The 15,614-nt window shown below is 50.8% G+C and overlaps 2 protein-coding genes across 2 annotated transcripts in view; one reads left to right on the forward strand and one right to left on the reverse strand.

Annotated features, from left to right (window-relative positions):
• Window positions 1-265: 265 nt before the first annotated feature.
• Window positions 266-5,067, reverse strand: LOC118220430 (BTB/POZ domain-containing protein 17; the record flags this gene model as incomplete). Its single annotated transcript, XM_035404290.1, has 2 exons — window positions 266-1,365; window positions 4,778-5,067. Coding segments are annotated over 2 exons (1,332 nt in total), but the record flags the coding sequence as incomplete, so codon positions are not given.
• Window positions 5,068-13,881: 8,814 nt separating this feature from the next.
• The window catches only part of gpr142 (G protein-coupled receptor 142), a 12,132-nt gene continuing 10,399 nt past the window's right edge, over window positions 13,882-15,614 (forward strand). The window contains exons 1-2 of the mRNA XM_035403406.1: window positions 13,882-13,969; window positions 14,729-14,838. The gene's annotated coding sequence lies outside the window, so the exon portion shown is untranslated. The remainder of the gene's footprint in view (window positions 13,970-14,728; window positions 14,839-15,614) is intronic.

Genomic DNA, 15,614 nt, shown 5'->3' on the forward strand with positions numbered 1-15,614 from the left:
AGGGGCTTGATTATGATGTGCAGGTGAAGGGGGTGGGGCTATGCCAGGGTGTGGTAGAGGGGCTTGATGATGATCTGCAAGTGAAGGGGGTGGGGCTATGCCAGGGTGTGGTAGAGGGGCTTGATGATGATGTGCAGGTGAAGGGGGTGGGGCTATGCCAGGGTGTGGTAGAGGGTCTTGATGATGATGTGCAGGTGAAGGGGGTGGGGCTATGCCAGGGTGTGGTAGAGGGGCTTGATGATGATCTGCAAGTGAAGGGGGTGGGGCTATGCCAGGGTGTGGTAGAGGGGCTTGATGATGATGTGCAGGTGAAGGGGGTGGGGCTATGCCAGGGTGTGGTAGAGGGGCTTGATGATGATCTGCAGGTGCAGAGCGCTGTCGATCAGGTACTCGGAGCTGCGGCGCTGCAGGTCAGCATCGGACAGGAAGTCGCCCGTTTCCTCGCTGCTCTGGTAGAAGCTGTAGATGTGCCGCACCACCACCCTGCCCTGCTGCCGCGCCAAAACCATCACCGTCTTCTGGAAGCTGACGCCCGCCAAATCTGCGCTGGAGGAGGCCGGCATGATGATGATGCGGGGTCTCCCCGCCCTGCCCCCTCCCTCGGCCCCGCCCTGCCGGTCCAGCGGCTCCCAGCGGGGGGAGAAGAGCGCATTCCAGGTGACGTGCTTTCCGCTGTCCTGCCCGCTGGGGCCCAGCTGCGTCTGGAAGCTGGTGCTGCGGTCGTCCCGGGCGGGGCTGTCGATGACCCAGGCTGCCCCCCAGGCGGCAGACAGGTAGTTCCGGGGGGTGAAGAGGCTGCAGTTGAGGGGGATGTACTTGGCGAGCTGCAGGGGCGGGGCGGAGTGGAACTGGTAGGACATGTAGAGCAGGTCGCGCACGGAGTGGAGGTAGCGCTGCAGGACGGGGGACTGGCTCTGCAGCCGGAGCAGCTGAGACGGCGAGATCATGGCGTAGCGCACGGCTTGCAGCGCGTTCTCCACAGTCGGGCCGTCGGGCCGGTTGCGCTGGATCCAGGCCTCCAGGGCCTCGAGCAGCTCCAGCTCGCTGTGCAGCACCAGGTCCGAGCGCTGCAGCAGCGTCATCAGCAGCTCCGGGCCGACCGAGCGCCACTCCTCGCTCCGCAGCGCCACCGACAGGTTCCAGCACAGGTACTGCAGGCAGGCGTCCCGCAGCACCGCGTCGCCCGTCTGCACCGCGTAGCGGTACCAGCCCACCGCGTGGCCCCCGGGCGGGTCGCTGGCCAGGTGCTCCCGCATGTACAGGCTCAGGCCCTCCTGCAGCATCTGCACGCCGTAGCGACTGGCCAGCTTGTGCAGGGGAACCGCCTGCTCCAACCGCAGTGCCAGCTCGCCGCAATACAGGTACCTGCGCAGACACAACAGCCAATCAGAATCATCACAGTACAGCTACCTGCGCAGACACAACAGCCAATCAAAGCTCTATAAGGAGGTGCAGCTCTCAGAAGGGTGTGATTCTGTGAGGTGTGGCTTTCAGAGGACTCCATCCATCCCAGGCCAGCCAGTGGATATAATCTCTCCAGTGTGTCCGAGGGCTGCCCCTGGGTCTCCCCCCAGGTGGCCATGCCCGGAACACCTCCCAGGAGCTGCCCAAACCATCTCGACTGGCTCCTCTGAACGCAGAGGAGCAGCGGCTCTACTTTGAGGTCCTCCCAGACAACTGAGCTCCTCACCCTATCTAGGAGAGTAAGCCCTGCCCCCCTATGAAGGAACCCCATTTCAGCCGCTAGAATTTGCAATCTCACTCTTTCGGTCACTACCCATAGCTCGTGACCATAGGTGAGAGTAGGGACAAAGATCGACAGGTAAATTGAGAGCTTTGCCTTTCGGCTCAGCTCCTTCTTCATCCCCACCATCCGAAACAATGCCCGACACAACACTGAGGATTTGTGTCAGTCACGACATGCTAAAAACATCCAGCGCCTTCAACATTTCTGGGCAAATCTCAGCCATCCCTGATGCTCTGCCACTGAGGAGCTTTCCATTCACCCCAGTGACATCTGCCACAGAGATGAGCACTGATCCCCCAGATTGTTCCAGTTCAGCCTCCTGAAAGGAGGGCATGTCTGTCGGATTCAGGAGTTTCTCAAAGTGTTCCTTCTACCTTCTGACAATATCCCCAGTTGAGGTTGGAGTTTCACCATCCCTGCTAAGAACAGCCTAGACAGTGCCCCGCATTCCCCTCCTGAGGTGTTTTTTCAGAACCACTTTGGGGCCACCCAAAATCCTTCTCCAAGGCCTCTCCCAACTCCTCCCATACTCCGGGTTTTGCCTCTGCCAGTGCTGCAGCTTCGCCCTTTCTCGCCTGCCGGTACCTGACTGCTGAGGTTCCCAGTGCCAACCAGGACCGAAATACCTCTTTCTACAGCTTGCCAGCCTCCCTCACCGCTGGAGTCCACCAGCGGGTCCTTGGGTTGCCACCAGGACATGCACCGACCAGCTTTTGACCACAACCTCTAGCAACAGCTTCCACAGTAGAGGTTTTGAACAGGGTCCATTCAGACTCCATGTCCCCAACCTCCTCCGGGAAACTGGATAAGCTCTCTCAGAGGTGAGTGTTGAAATCATTCCAGACTGAGTCTTCTGCCAGGTGTTCCCTAGCAGACCCTCACTACACGTTTGGGTTTACCTGGTCTGTTTGGCAGCTTCCCCCGGCATCTGATCCAGCTCACCACCAGATGGTGATCAGTTGACAGCTCCACTCCTCTGTTCACCAATTCAACCATTGACCTTTAGCCCAAGGTGTTCGGGTATCATGTACACTTATGAACATCCTTGTATTTCAACATGGTGTTTGCAATGGACGAACTATGACCAGCACAGAAGTCCAATAACATATCACCACCCGGGTTCAGATCAGAGAGGACGTTCCTCCCAATCAGGATCACTCCTATGCCGACGACACGCAACTCTTTCTCTCCTTCTCCCCATCGGACACACAGGTCCCTGCCCGCATCTCCGCTTGCTTGAGGGACAGAGCTGGATGGACAATCACCACCTGAAGCTCAACCCGGGAAAGACGGAGCTAATCTTTATTCCTGCTCTATCCTCTCCCCTCCTCGACTTTTCCATTTCCCTAGGGGACACCTTAGTGACATCATCACCCTGTGCCAAGAATCTCGGAGTGGTGATGGACAACAGGCTGTCCCTCTCCGAGAACATCGCAGCAGTAAGCCGGGCATGCAGATTTTTCCTGTATAACATCCGGAGAATCCGCCCCTTTCTCACCACCTACTCAAACCAGCTCCTGGTCCAAGCAATGGTTCTATCCCGCCTGGACTACTGCAACTCTCTTCTGGCTGGACTACCGGCATCTGCCACCAGACCCCTGCAACTCATTCAGAATGCTGCGGCTCGTCTGGTCTTCAACCTCCCCAGACACTCCCACGTCACTCCCCTGCTCACTACCCTCCACTGGCTGCCTGTTATAGCTCGCATCAAATTTAAAACATTGGTCCTAGCATACCAGGCAGTCAACGGATCAGCCCCAGCATACCTCCACAAGATATTCAAACCCTACATGCCAGCCAGATCCCTCCGTTCTGCTACCTCAGGACGCCTGGCACCTCCCCCTCTTCGCACCTGCACTTCCAGAACACGTCTCCTGTCTGTTCTGGCCCCACGATGGTGGAATGACCTCCCTGTGGAGGTCAGAACAGCTGAGACACTGACCCATTTCAAACGACGACTGCCTCTTCAGGCTGCACCTCTCCCCATCCCTCCCTAACTCTCTGTAATCTCTAAATTAACTGTAAGCTTAGGGTTGTAACTAGGCAGCTGTTTCGTAGGTGACTTAGGTGCATTAACTGTCTTAACTACTGCTTGTATTTTTTCCATAGACTGCGTTGTTGCTGTTCTCGTTGTTAGTGTTAATCAGTTTAACCATCAGGGTCCAAGTTGAACTATGCGGTTGTTCCCTGCACTTGGACCGGTACTTCTCTCTAGGGGTTTCGTCATTCTTATTCCTGGTTATGGTTATACACTTTGTTGTACGTCGCTCTGGATAAGAGCGTCTGCCAAATGCCTGTAATGTAATGTAATGTAATCACACCGAGTTTCCCAGTCATGTCTAATGTGAGAATTGAAGTCTCCCAGTTGGACAATGGATTCAGTCGGTGGGGTCGTGACATTGAGGCGACCCTCTCCTCCACTGCGGTGAACTCCAGCTGAGCGACCGCCAGCCAGGGGCTCGTGGGTATCCCCACTCCCACCCAGCGCGGCTCACCCTGAACTACTGGTGAGCAGGAGACAGACCACCCTTTAACAAGGCCTGAGTCCAGAGCCCACACTGAGCGTAGAGGGGAGCCCAACTATATCTATCTGGTACCTCTCAACCCCACACACCAGCTCTGGGTCCTTTCATGCAAGAGAGGTAATATTCCATGTGCCTAGAGTTAGTTAGCAGGGTAAACTTTGCTCTATTTTTGTTTACCATTAGTAAATCTGGGTCCTCACCCCAGACCTGTTCACCATGGGAAAGCCTACTGGCGGACATACAAGCCCCAGATGGCATAGCTCTAGGAATCAGAAAATCTTAAAAGCCCTTCCACTATGACAAAGCTCAGAGGGGTGTGGCTCTGTAAATGGGGTGTGGCTCTCAGGGTGGGGCTCTGTAGGGAGGTGTGCCTGACTTTCTTTCTAACCCCTGCTCTCTCTCTCCCTCCCCCCAGTCTCTCTCTCTCTCTGTCCCTCCCCCCTGCTCTCTCTCTCCCTCCCCCCTCTCTCTCTCCCTCCCCCTGCTCTCTCTTTCTCTCAGAGACCTGATGAAGGTGTGGAACACTGCTGTGCAGTCCGGGGGCTCCAGCAGGATCAGTGTGCTGGAGTTCAGGCTCTGCAGAAGCTGCTGGAACACGTTGCTGTGCAGGGAGAGTATGAGGGCGTGGGCCTGGAACAGCTTCACCTGGTCCGAGCCGCCGGTCTGAACCTGCAGCACCACGTCACTGCTGTTTCCCTGCTCCAGCAGAGCTGCCATGCGCTGCACCAGCGCCACCGAGTGGATGATCGCGGTACTGCTGCTCTCCAGCGCCCCTTCTGCCTTCAACTGAGCTGCAGACAGAACACAAACACACGCGCACACACACACACACATACAAACACACATGCGCACACACAAACACACGCGCACACACACACACACACACGTGCACACACACACGCGCACACGCGCGCACACACACACACACACGTGCACACACACGCACACGCACACGTGTACATTAAATGGGGATTTCCCCTGTTCACCAATAAAACAACCACACAAAAACTCAATAAATCAGACAATCAAGCAATCACTCAATCAAGCAATCAACAAATCAATCAGTCAAACAGTCTGTCGATTTACTGATCAATCAAGCTGTACAGTTTTTCAAATAATCAATCAATCAATCAGACTCCTGCACTGATACCTATCTAAAACGACTCATCAGGCTGATGGAGGTGAATTTTACCGACAGCTCCCCAGACCCATCCCTCTTAGAGTCAGCCTCCACCCTCCACTCCATCACACGCAACAGAGTCAGCCTCCACCCTCCACTCTGTCACACGCAACAGAGTCAGCATCCACCCTCCACTCCATCATCCGCAACAGAGTCAGCCTCCACCCTCCACTCCGTCAGCCACAACAGAGTCAGCCTCCACCCTCCACTCCGTCACCCACAACAGAGTCAGCCTCCACCCTCCACTCCGTCACATCCACCCTCCACTCTGTCACACACAACAGAGTCAGCCTCCACCCTCCACTCCGTCAGCCACAACAGAGTCAGCCTCCACCCTCCACTCTGTCACACACAACAGAGTCAGCATCCACCCTCCACTCCATCATCCGCAACAGAGTCAGCCTCCACCCTCCACTCTATCACCCACAACAGAGTCAGCCTCCACCCTCCACTCTGTCACACGCAACAGAGTCAGCCTCCACCCTCCACTCCGTCACCCACAACAGAGTCAGCCTCCACCCTCCACTCCGTCACATCCACCCTCCACTCTGTGACCTCCGCTCTTTCACCTCCACCCTCCGCTCATTCACCCGTTCCCCTGTTTCTTCTCCTGTTCCTGATGGCCTTTCTGTTGATCCTATGCTGCTATCCTCTCCATCTTCTGTCCCTCCCACCCCTACAGATAGATCAGTTTAACTCATTGTTAAGGACATATCATTTTAAGTAACCTCATTAAGAAATAGATCTCAATAACCCGTAATTGTTGGAGATATATCTTATAAAATAATAACGGTTATTTATTTTTCATTTTATTCACTGAATCATTTCTCCTGTGTTCACGGTTTAAACCCTCATGTCAGGCGGTGCTGTGAGTAAACCCTGGGCGCTGGGCTGGGGTCAGTAGGTGCACAATAGAGCCGTAGCTCTGTGTGTGTCTGCATCGATCAGCAAATGTGAGCGTTGTGTCTAGTTTGGGAGGACTATGTTCCTCAGTGCAGCAGAACGGCAACAGGCTCGTCAAAAAGGATTTTAGCCAGCATTTAATTCATTTTAAGTATACACCTACCAAATGAAAAAAAAAAAAACTAAGTGCATTTTGAGAGGTATTAAATGTCTTTATGAAAGAAAGAAAGATGGTAGTTTTGTGCAAATATTAGGGGAGGTAATGGGGTGAGCACCTCTGGCAAGGTCAAACCCACAGCAGATGTTATGGCTGCATCTATTGATTTATTGGGCAAAATCTCCAGAGACTAATTAGAATTTGCACCGCCTGCAGATGACCTCTATGGCTGAGTAAATATCCAATGCAGCTTTTAAAAGAACATACATCAGAATATACATTCACATCAGAGCCTCTTGGTTTAATGAAGAGAGGAGAGGGAAAGAGACAAACAGAGTGAGAGAAAGAAAAAGAGTGGAACAGACAGAGAGAGAGAGATGGAGAGGGAGAAAATAAAGAGAGAGAGGCAGAGGGAAAAAGACTACATTTAAAAGACTAAAAGGAAGGCATTCATTCCCACACTCACACACACACACACTCTGACTTACATACACCTAATACACACTCATACACACTCACACACTCTGATTCACATATACCTAAAACACACTCATACACACCCTCACACACACACTCACACACTCTGACTCACATACACCAATACACACTCACACACACACAATCTCTGGCACACATACACCTAATATACACACACAAACTCTCTCTCTCTCTCTCTCTCACACACACACACACACACACACTCATGCATTCTGACACATATACACCTAGTACACATTCACTCTCTCTCTCTCTCACACACACACACTCACACACACTCTCTCTCACACTCACACATTCACTCTTTTTCTCTCTCTCTCTCTCAATTCAATTCAATTTCAATTCAATTTGCTTTATTGGCATGAAATACATACAGTAAATATTGCCAAAGCATTACATTAAAAAAAAAAACACACAAATACAGAAATTCCAAATAGAGGGAGAAGAGAGAGAAAAAAGCAATAAACTATTTATACTAGGATTTCATTAACTAATTATATGTACAAGTTGAACAGGTAACACATACCTTTTATCTGGGTAGTTTCTCACTGTCCCTCAGGTTGTGACAGGCTGAAACATATTCTGCTGCGAGAGGGGCTGTTGACCCTTCTCCCAGAACTATTTTTATCTTTTCTGTGTTTGTCAGGGAAGGAAATGATTTTATAATTTTTGAAAATTTGTTGAAATATGTTTTCCTTATTTCAGAATATTTTTCACAGTCTAGGAGGAAGTGCATCTCTCTCTCTCTCTCTCTCTCTCACACACACACACACACACACTCTGATACACTCTCTCTCTCTCTCTCACACACACACACACACACGCACACTCTCTCTCTCACACACACACACACACACACACACACACGCACACTCTCTCTCACACACACACACACACACACACGCACACTCTCTCACACACACACACACACACACAGGGTTCTTACCTCCCAGCGCTGGGTAGGTTTTTATCCAGATGATGCTGAGCAGGATCCCTACACATACCCTGGCAGCACGGCCTCTTCGTCCAGGACACGCCATTTATTTACTCTCCTTTATATGCACCTGTCTCTCTCCCACTCTGTCTCTCTCTTTCTTTCTCTCCCTCACACTCTCTTTCCCCCTCTCTCTCTTTCTCTCTCTCTCCCTCTCTGCCTTTATCACTCTATCCTCCTCTCTCTGTCTCTCTCTCTTCCTGCTCCTCCTCTCACTCACTCTCTCCCTCTCTTTCTGTCTCTATCACTCTATCCTCCTCTCACTTACTCTCTCCAACTCTTGGTCTGTAACATTACTCAGTTACCCCGCTATGCACATTGATCACCACTAGAGGGCAGAACAGTTTTATTAATAGAAGAGCTATAGCTGCGCTTATTGGTGGCAGAGATCTAACAGTACAGAGTGATAGCAGAGTTACTGCAGTGCTTCTCTGAGTCCACCATGGGCACAGAAATCGGCTAATGGTGGTTATATGCAGCCAGGGCTAATGGTGGTCATATGCAGCCAGGGCTAATGGTGGTCATGTGCAGCCAGGGCTAATGGTGGTCATGTGCAGCCAGGGCTAATGGTGGTCATATGCAGTCGGGGCTAATGGTGGTTATATGCAGTCCGGACTAATGGTGGTTATATGCAGTCGGGACTAATGGTGGTTATATGCAGCCAGGGCTAATGCTGGTTATATGCAGTCCGGACTAATGGTGGTCATATGCAGCCAGGACTAAAGGTGGTCATATGCAGCCAGGGCTAATGGTGGTCATATGCAGCCAGGACTAATGGTGGTTATATGCAGCCAGGGCTAATGGTGGTTATATGCAGTCCGGACTAATGGTGGTTATATGCAGTCGGGACTAATGGTGGTCATATGCAGCCAGGGCTAATGGTGGTCATATGCAGCCAGGACTTTTCCCCTGTAATATCTGTAGAGCAGGTTTTGCTTTACAATGTGATATCCTGAAATACATGGCATATATCGTATATAAGTGGCATGTATTTGTGTCACATATTGTGGAGATATGCTACATGGCCAAAGGTATGTGGACACAACATCGTATTATGTGCTTGTTGAACATCTCATTCCAAAACCATGGGCATTAATATGGGGCTCGCCTACCTTGCTGCCGTAACAGCCTCCATTCTTCTGGGAAGGCTCTCCACTAGATTTTGGAACATGGCTGCAGGGATTTGCTTCCATTCAGCCAGAAGAGCATTAGTGAGGTCGGACACTGATCAAGGTCTGGCTCACAGTCGGTGTTCCAATTAATCCCAGAGGTGTCGGATGGGGTAGAGGTCAGGGCTCTGTGCAGGCCAGTCAAGTTCTTCCACGTTAAACTCAGCAAACCATTTCTTTATGGACTTCACTTTGTGTATGGGGGCACTGTCATGCTGAAACAGGAAAGGGCCTTCCCCAAACTGCTGCCACAAAGTCAGAAGCACACAATTCCTCAGAATCTCATTGTACGCTGTAGTATTAAGATTTGCTTTCACTGGAACTAAGGGGCCTGAACCATGAAAAATAGCCCCAGACCATTATTCCTCCTCCACCAAACTGTACAGTTGGCTCTATGCATTCAGGCAGGTAGCGTTCTCCTGGTGTTCACCAAACCTAGATTCATCCGTCAGGCTACCAGATAGTGAAGCGCGATTCATCACTCCAAAGAACACACTTCCACTGCTCCAGAGTCCAATGGCGGTGTGCTTTACACCACTCCAGCCGACGCTTGGCATTGTGCATGGTGATCTTAGGCTTGTGTGTGGCTGCTCAGTCATGGAAACCCATTTCCTGAAGCTCCTGACAAACAGTTCTTGTGCTGATGTTACTTCCAGAGGCAGTTTGGAACTCGGTAGTGAGTGTTGCAGTCGAGGACAGATTTTTATGTGCTACACGCTTCAGCACTCGGCAGGCCCGTTCTGTGAGCTTGTGTGGCCTACCGCTTTGTGGCTGAGCTGTTGTTGCTCCTAGATGTTTCCACTTCACAATAACAACACTGACAGTTCAATGGAGCAGCTCTAGCAGGGCAGAAATTTGCTGAACTGACTTGTTGGAAAGGTGGCATCCTCTGACAGTTCTGCTGTGAAAGTCACTGAGCTCTTCAGTATGACCCATTCTACTGCCAGTGTATGTCAATAGTTATTGCATGGCTGCATGTTTGATTGTATGCACCTGTTAGCAACAGGTGTGGCCAAAGTAGCCAAACCCCTTAATTAGCAGGGGTGTCCACATACTTTTAGCCATGTAGTGTATATCCAGAGCAGGAAGAGAGAAAAAATGGCTGATACTCATCAAACAAACAGGGACCCAGCATGACCTGGGCATTCAGCAGCACGGGTATCTACGGCTGCATCTTCTGTTTTTGGACATTAAGACACTCACACACACATGCACACACACACACACACACACATATGCACGCACACATATCTCTCTATCTCTATCTCTCCCTCCCTCTATCTCCTTATCTTATTTGCTCTCTCTGGCAGTACCCATCCTCCTCTCTCTAATTTTCCGGGCCACTTCTCCGGACAAACAGAGGCTGAGGGTCACTGCTTCATAAAGATGTAAACTCAGCTTCTCTCTCTCTCTCTCTCTCTCTCTCTCTCTCTGACACTTCCTGTCCCCAGCAGCCCCCGCGTGCGCACACACACAAATACACCCACACACACACACAAGCACACATACACCTGCACACACACACACACGCTCACACACACACACATGCACACATACACCTGCACATACACACACACACACACACAAATACACCTACACACACACACACACACACACCTGCACACACAAATACACAAATACATGTACATCATGCACACACATTCACACAAACACACCATATACACACATTCACACAAACAAATCAGGCACACACAAGCACATGCACACACACACATCAGGGACACACAAGCATATGTACACACGCATACTCACACACAGCATCCCCCAAACACACACACACACACACACTAGCATGCACCGCACAGAGGGAGAGAGGATCTCCTGCCCTCATTACCCCAGTTACTCTGGGAATCGTCATATGGCTACCTATTACCCAGAGTGCACCATGCTCCACTGCCCCAGTCTCTGTTTGAACAGAGCAGTTGCAGGAAATCATTTACCTCAGCACAGCACATGTTGGGATATAATTAACCTCAGCACAGTGCATGCTGGGATAATTAACCTCAGCACCGTGCATGCTGGGATAGTGAACCTCAGCACAGTGCATGCTGGGATAGTACACCTCAGCACAGTGCATGCTGGGATAGTACACCTCAGCACAGTGCATGCTGGGATAATGAACCTTAGCACAGTGCATGCTGGGATAGTACACCTCAGCACAGTGCATGCTGGGATAGTACACCTCAGCACCGTGCATGCTGGGATAGTACACCTCAGCACCGTGCATGCTGGGATAGTGAACCTCAGCACAGTGCATGCTGGGATAGTACACCTCAGCACAGTGCATACTGGGATAGTACACCTCAGCACAGTGCATGCTGGGATAATGAACCTTAGCACAGTGCATGCTGGGATAGTACACCTCAGCACAGTGCATGCTGGAATAGTACACCTCAGCACAGTGCATGCTGGGATAGTAAACCTCAGCACAGTGCATGCTGGGATAATGAACCTCAGCACAGTGCATGCTGGGATAATCCACCTCAGCACAGTGCATGCTGGGGTAATACACCTCAGCACAGTGCATTCTGGGATAATCCGCCTCAGCACAGTGCATGCTGGGGTAATACACCACAGCACAGTGCATGCTGGGATAATTAACCTCAGCACAGTACATGCTGAGATATAATTAACTTCAGCACAGTGCATGCTGGGATAATTAACCTCAACACAGTGCCTGTGGGGGTATAATCAGTCTCAGCCCAGTCCTCACCCCCAGGCCTCTGATTGATTGATTGTGATTGATTTTGGCTGAGTTCATTATCCGCCCGACCGATCAAGGTGGTGCAAGGCCAAAGTGTCAGGCATTCAACAGGTTAGGCCCTTTAGGAGAACCATCGTCAAGACCCCACTATACACTGCTTTTCCCTCTGTCTGTACCTCAGGCTGTTTCCTCTCTGTCTGTACCTCAGGCTATTCCCTCTCGGTCTGCACCTCAGCCTGCTCCCTCTCTGTTTGTACTTCAGCCTGTTCCCTCTCTGTCTGTACCTCAGGCTGTTCCCTCTCTGTCTGTACCTCTGGCTGTTCCCTCTCTGTCTGTACCTCAGGTTAGCCTCTCTCTGTCTGTACCTCATGCTGTTCCCTCTTTGTCTGTACCTCAGGCTGTTCCCTCTCTGTCTGTACCTCAGGCTGTTACCTCTCTGTCTGCACCTCAGGCTGTTCCCTCTCTGTCTGTACCTCAGGCTGTTCCCTCCCTCTCTGTCTGTACATCAGGCTGTTTCCTCTCTGTCTGTACTTCAGGCTATTTCCTCTCTGTATCTCAGGCTGTTCCTTCTCTGTCTGTACCTCAGCCTGTTTCCTCTCTGTCTGTATCTCAGGCTGTTCCCTTTCTGTCTGTACTGCAGGCTGTTCCCTCTCTGTCTGTACCTCAGACTGTTCCCTCTCTGTCTGTTCTTCAGCCTGTTCCCTCTCTGTCTGTTCTTCAGCCTGTTCCCTCTCTGCCTGTACCTCAGGCTATTCCCTCTCTGTCTGTACCGCAGGCTGTTCCCTCTCTGTCTGTACCTCAGACTGTTCCCTCTCTGTCTGTACTTCAGCCTGTTCCCTCTCTGTCTGTACCTCAGGTTAGCCTCTCTCTGTCTGTACCTCAGCCTGTTCCCTCTCTGTTTGTACCTCAGGCTATTCCATCTGTCTGTACCTCAGCCTGTTTCCTCTCTGTCTGTACCTCAGGCTATTCCATCTGTCTGTACCCCAGCCTGTTTCCTCTCTGTCTGTACCTCAGGCTATTCCATCTGTCTGTACCCCAGCCTGTTTCCTCTCTGTCTGTACCTCAGGCTATTCCATCTGTCTGTACCTCAGCCTGTTTCCTCTCTGTCTGTACCTCAGGTTAGCCTCTCTCTGCCTGTACCTCAGGCTGAGGGGGTGGGGAGGTGTGGGGGGATGGGGGGGCTGCGGGCCCTGGGGGGAGGGGTGGGGTGGGGGGGTGCATGGCACTGTGCTTCTATATTTAAACGCTAATCTGCATTCCGATCACAGCCAATGGAAACCCAGCCGCTGCAGACAGCCTGTTCTCCTCTGACCTGTGCACACCAGGTCAGCCATCGCGCGGCCTCCCTCCTTAATCGCTCTTTCTCTCTTTCACCTCCTCTATGAATCTCTTTCTCTCCATCTCTCTCTGCTACTCTCTCCCCCACTCCCCCGCCACCTCTCATATACCCTCTCATATTTACCTGTCTCCATCTCTGAATCAATCCCTGATTCGCTCCTTCTCTTATCCCCTCCCTCACTCCCTCCCTTCCTCCCAGTCCCCTCCCTCTCTCGCTCTCTTCCTCCCAGTCTCCTCCCTCTCTCCCTCCCTCTCCTCTTCGTCTCTCTCTGTCTCGCACAGAGAGTAGTGATGTGTGCTCTCCCAGTGAGTAGTGATGTGTTCTCTCTCAGTCTTGTGTGGATTGTAGTGATGTGTTCTCTCTCAGTCTTGTGTGGATTGCAGTAATGTGCTCTCTCTCAATAAGTAGTGGTGTGTTCTCTCTCAGTAAGTAGTGATGTGTTCTCTCAGTGAGTAGTGATGTGTTCTCTCAGTGAGTAGTGATGTGTTCTCTCTCAGTCTTGTGTGGATTGTAGTGATGTGTTCTCTCTCAGTCTTGTGTGGATTGCAGTAATGTGCTCTCTCTCAGTAAGTAGTGGTGGGTTCTCTCTCAGTAAGTAGTGATGTGTTCTCTCAGTGAGTAGTGATGTGTTCTCTCAGTGAGTAGTGATGTGTTCTCTCTCAGTCTTGTGTGGATTGTAGTGATGTGTTCTCTGTCAGTCTTGTGTGGATTGCAGTAATGTGCTCTCTCTCAGTAAGTAGTGGTGTGTTCTCGCTCAGTAAGTAGTGATGTGTTCTCTCAGTGAGTAGTGATGTGTTCTCTCAGTGAGTAGTGATGTGTTCTCTCTCAGTCTTGTACAGAGTGTAGTGATGTGTTCTCTGTCAGTCTTGTACAGAGAGTAGTGATGTGTTCTCTGTCAGTCTTGTACAGAGTGTAGTGATGTGTTCTCTCAGTGAGTAGTGATGTGTTCTCTGTCAGTCTTGTACAGAGTGTAGTGATGTGTTCTCTGTCAATCTTGTACAGAGTGTAGTGATGTGTTCTCTCAGTGAGTAGTGATGTGTAGTGATGCTCTCTCTCAGTCTTGTACAGAGTGTAGTGATGTGTTCTCTGTCAGTCTTGTACAGAGTGTAGTGATGTGTTCTCTCTCAGTGAGTAGTGATGTGTTCTCTCAGTGAGTAGTGATGTGTTCTCTCAGTGAGTAGTGATGTGTAGTGATGCTCTCTCTCAGTCTTGTACAGAGTATAGTGATGTGTTCTCTGTCAGTCTTGTACAGAGTGTAGTGATGTGTTCTCTCAGTGAGTAGTGATGTGTTCTCTCAGTGAGTAGTGATGTGTTCTCTCAGTGAGTAGTGATGTGTTCTCTCAGTGAGTAGTGATGTGTTCTCTCAGTGAGTAGTGATGTCTTCTCTCAGTGAGTAGTGATGTGTTCTCTCAGTGAGTAGTGATGTGTAGTGATGCTCTCTCTCAGTCTTGTACAGAGTGTAGTGATGTGCTCTCTTCTTGTTTCACTCAGAACGCAGGGTTTTTGCTGTGTGGTGTGAGAGTCTCTGATGTCCTGTTCTTTATGGCTCTACAACTTATCATGCGGAGCTCAACAAACCCTTGGACACATTGCCCATGAAGGTAAGAAAGCACTCTCACCTGTGCACGCTCTGACCTGTGCACTCTCACCTGTGCACACAGTAACCTGTGCACACACCAATGCACACTCTCATCTGTGCATGCTCTGACCTTTGCACTTTCACCTGTGCACACAGTGACCTGTGCACACACCAACGCACACTCTCACCTGTGCACGCTCTGACCTTTGCACTTTCACCTGTGCACACAGTGACCTGTGCACACACCAACGCACACTCTCACCTGTGCACACTCTGACCTTTGCACTTTCACCTGTGCACACAGTGACCTGTGCACACACCAACGGACACTCTCACCTGTGCACACACCAACGCACACTCTCACCTGTGCACGCTCTGACCTGTGCACTCTCACCTGTGAACACTCAGCTGTGCACAGTCTCTCAACTGCTAACACTGTCACATGTGCATGCTCTCACCTACACAGGCTTACCTGAATTTCTTCTCTGAGTGAGCAATCTGATGCTGGTGAGTTTAGTTGGGGTTAGAGTGAGTTTATTGTAGGTTTAGGGTTAGTGTAGGATTAGGGTGAGTTTAGTGTAGGTTTAGGGTTAGTGTAGGGTTAGAGTGAGTTTAGGGTTAGTGTAGGGTTAGAGTGAGTTTAGTGTAGGTATAGGGTTAGTGTAGGGTTAGAGTGAGTTTAGTGTAGGTTTAGGGTTAGTGTAGGGTTAGAGTGAGTTTAGTGTAGGTTTAGAGTTAGTGTAGGGTTAGGGTGAGTTTAGTGTAGGTTTAGGGTTAGTGTAGGGTTAGAGTGAGTTT

The sequence above is a fragment of the Anguilla anguilla genome, chromosome 2, assembly GCF_013347855.1.
Source record: "Anguilla anguilla isolate fAngAng1 chromosome 2, fAngAng1.pri, whole genome shotgun sequence".
Taxonomy (NCBI): Eukaryota; Metazoa; Chordata; class Actinopteri; order Anguilliformes; family Anguillidae; genus Anguilla; species Anguilla anguilla.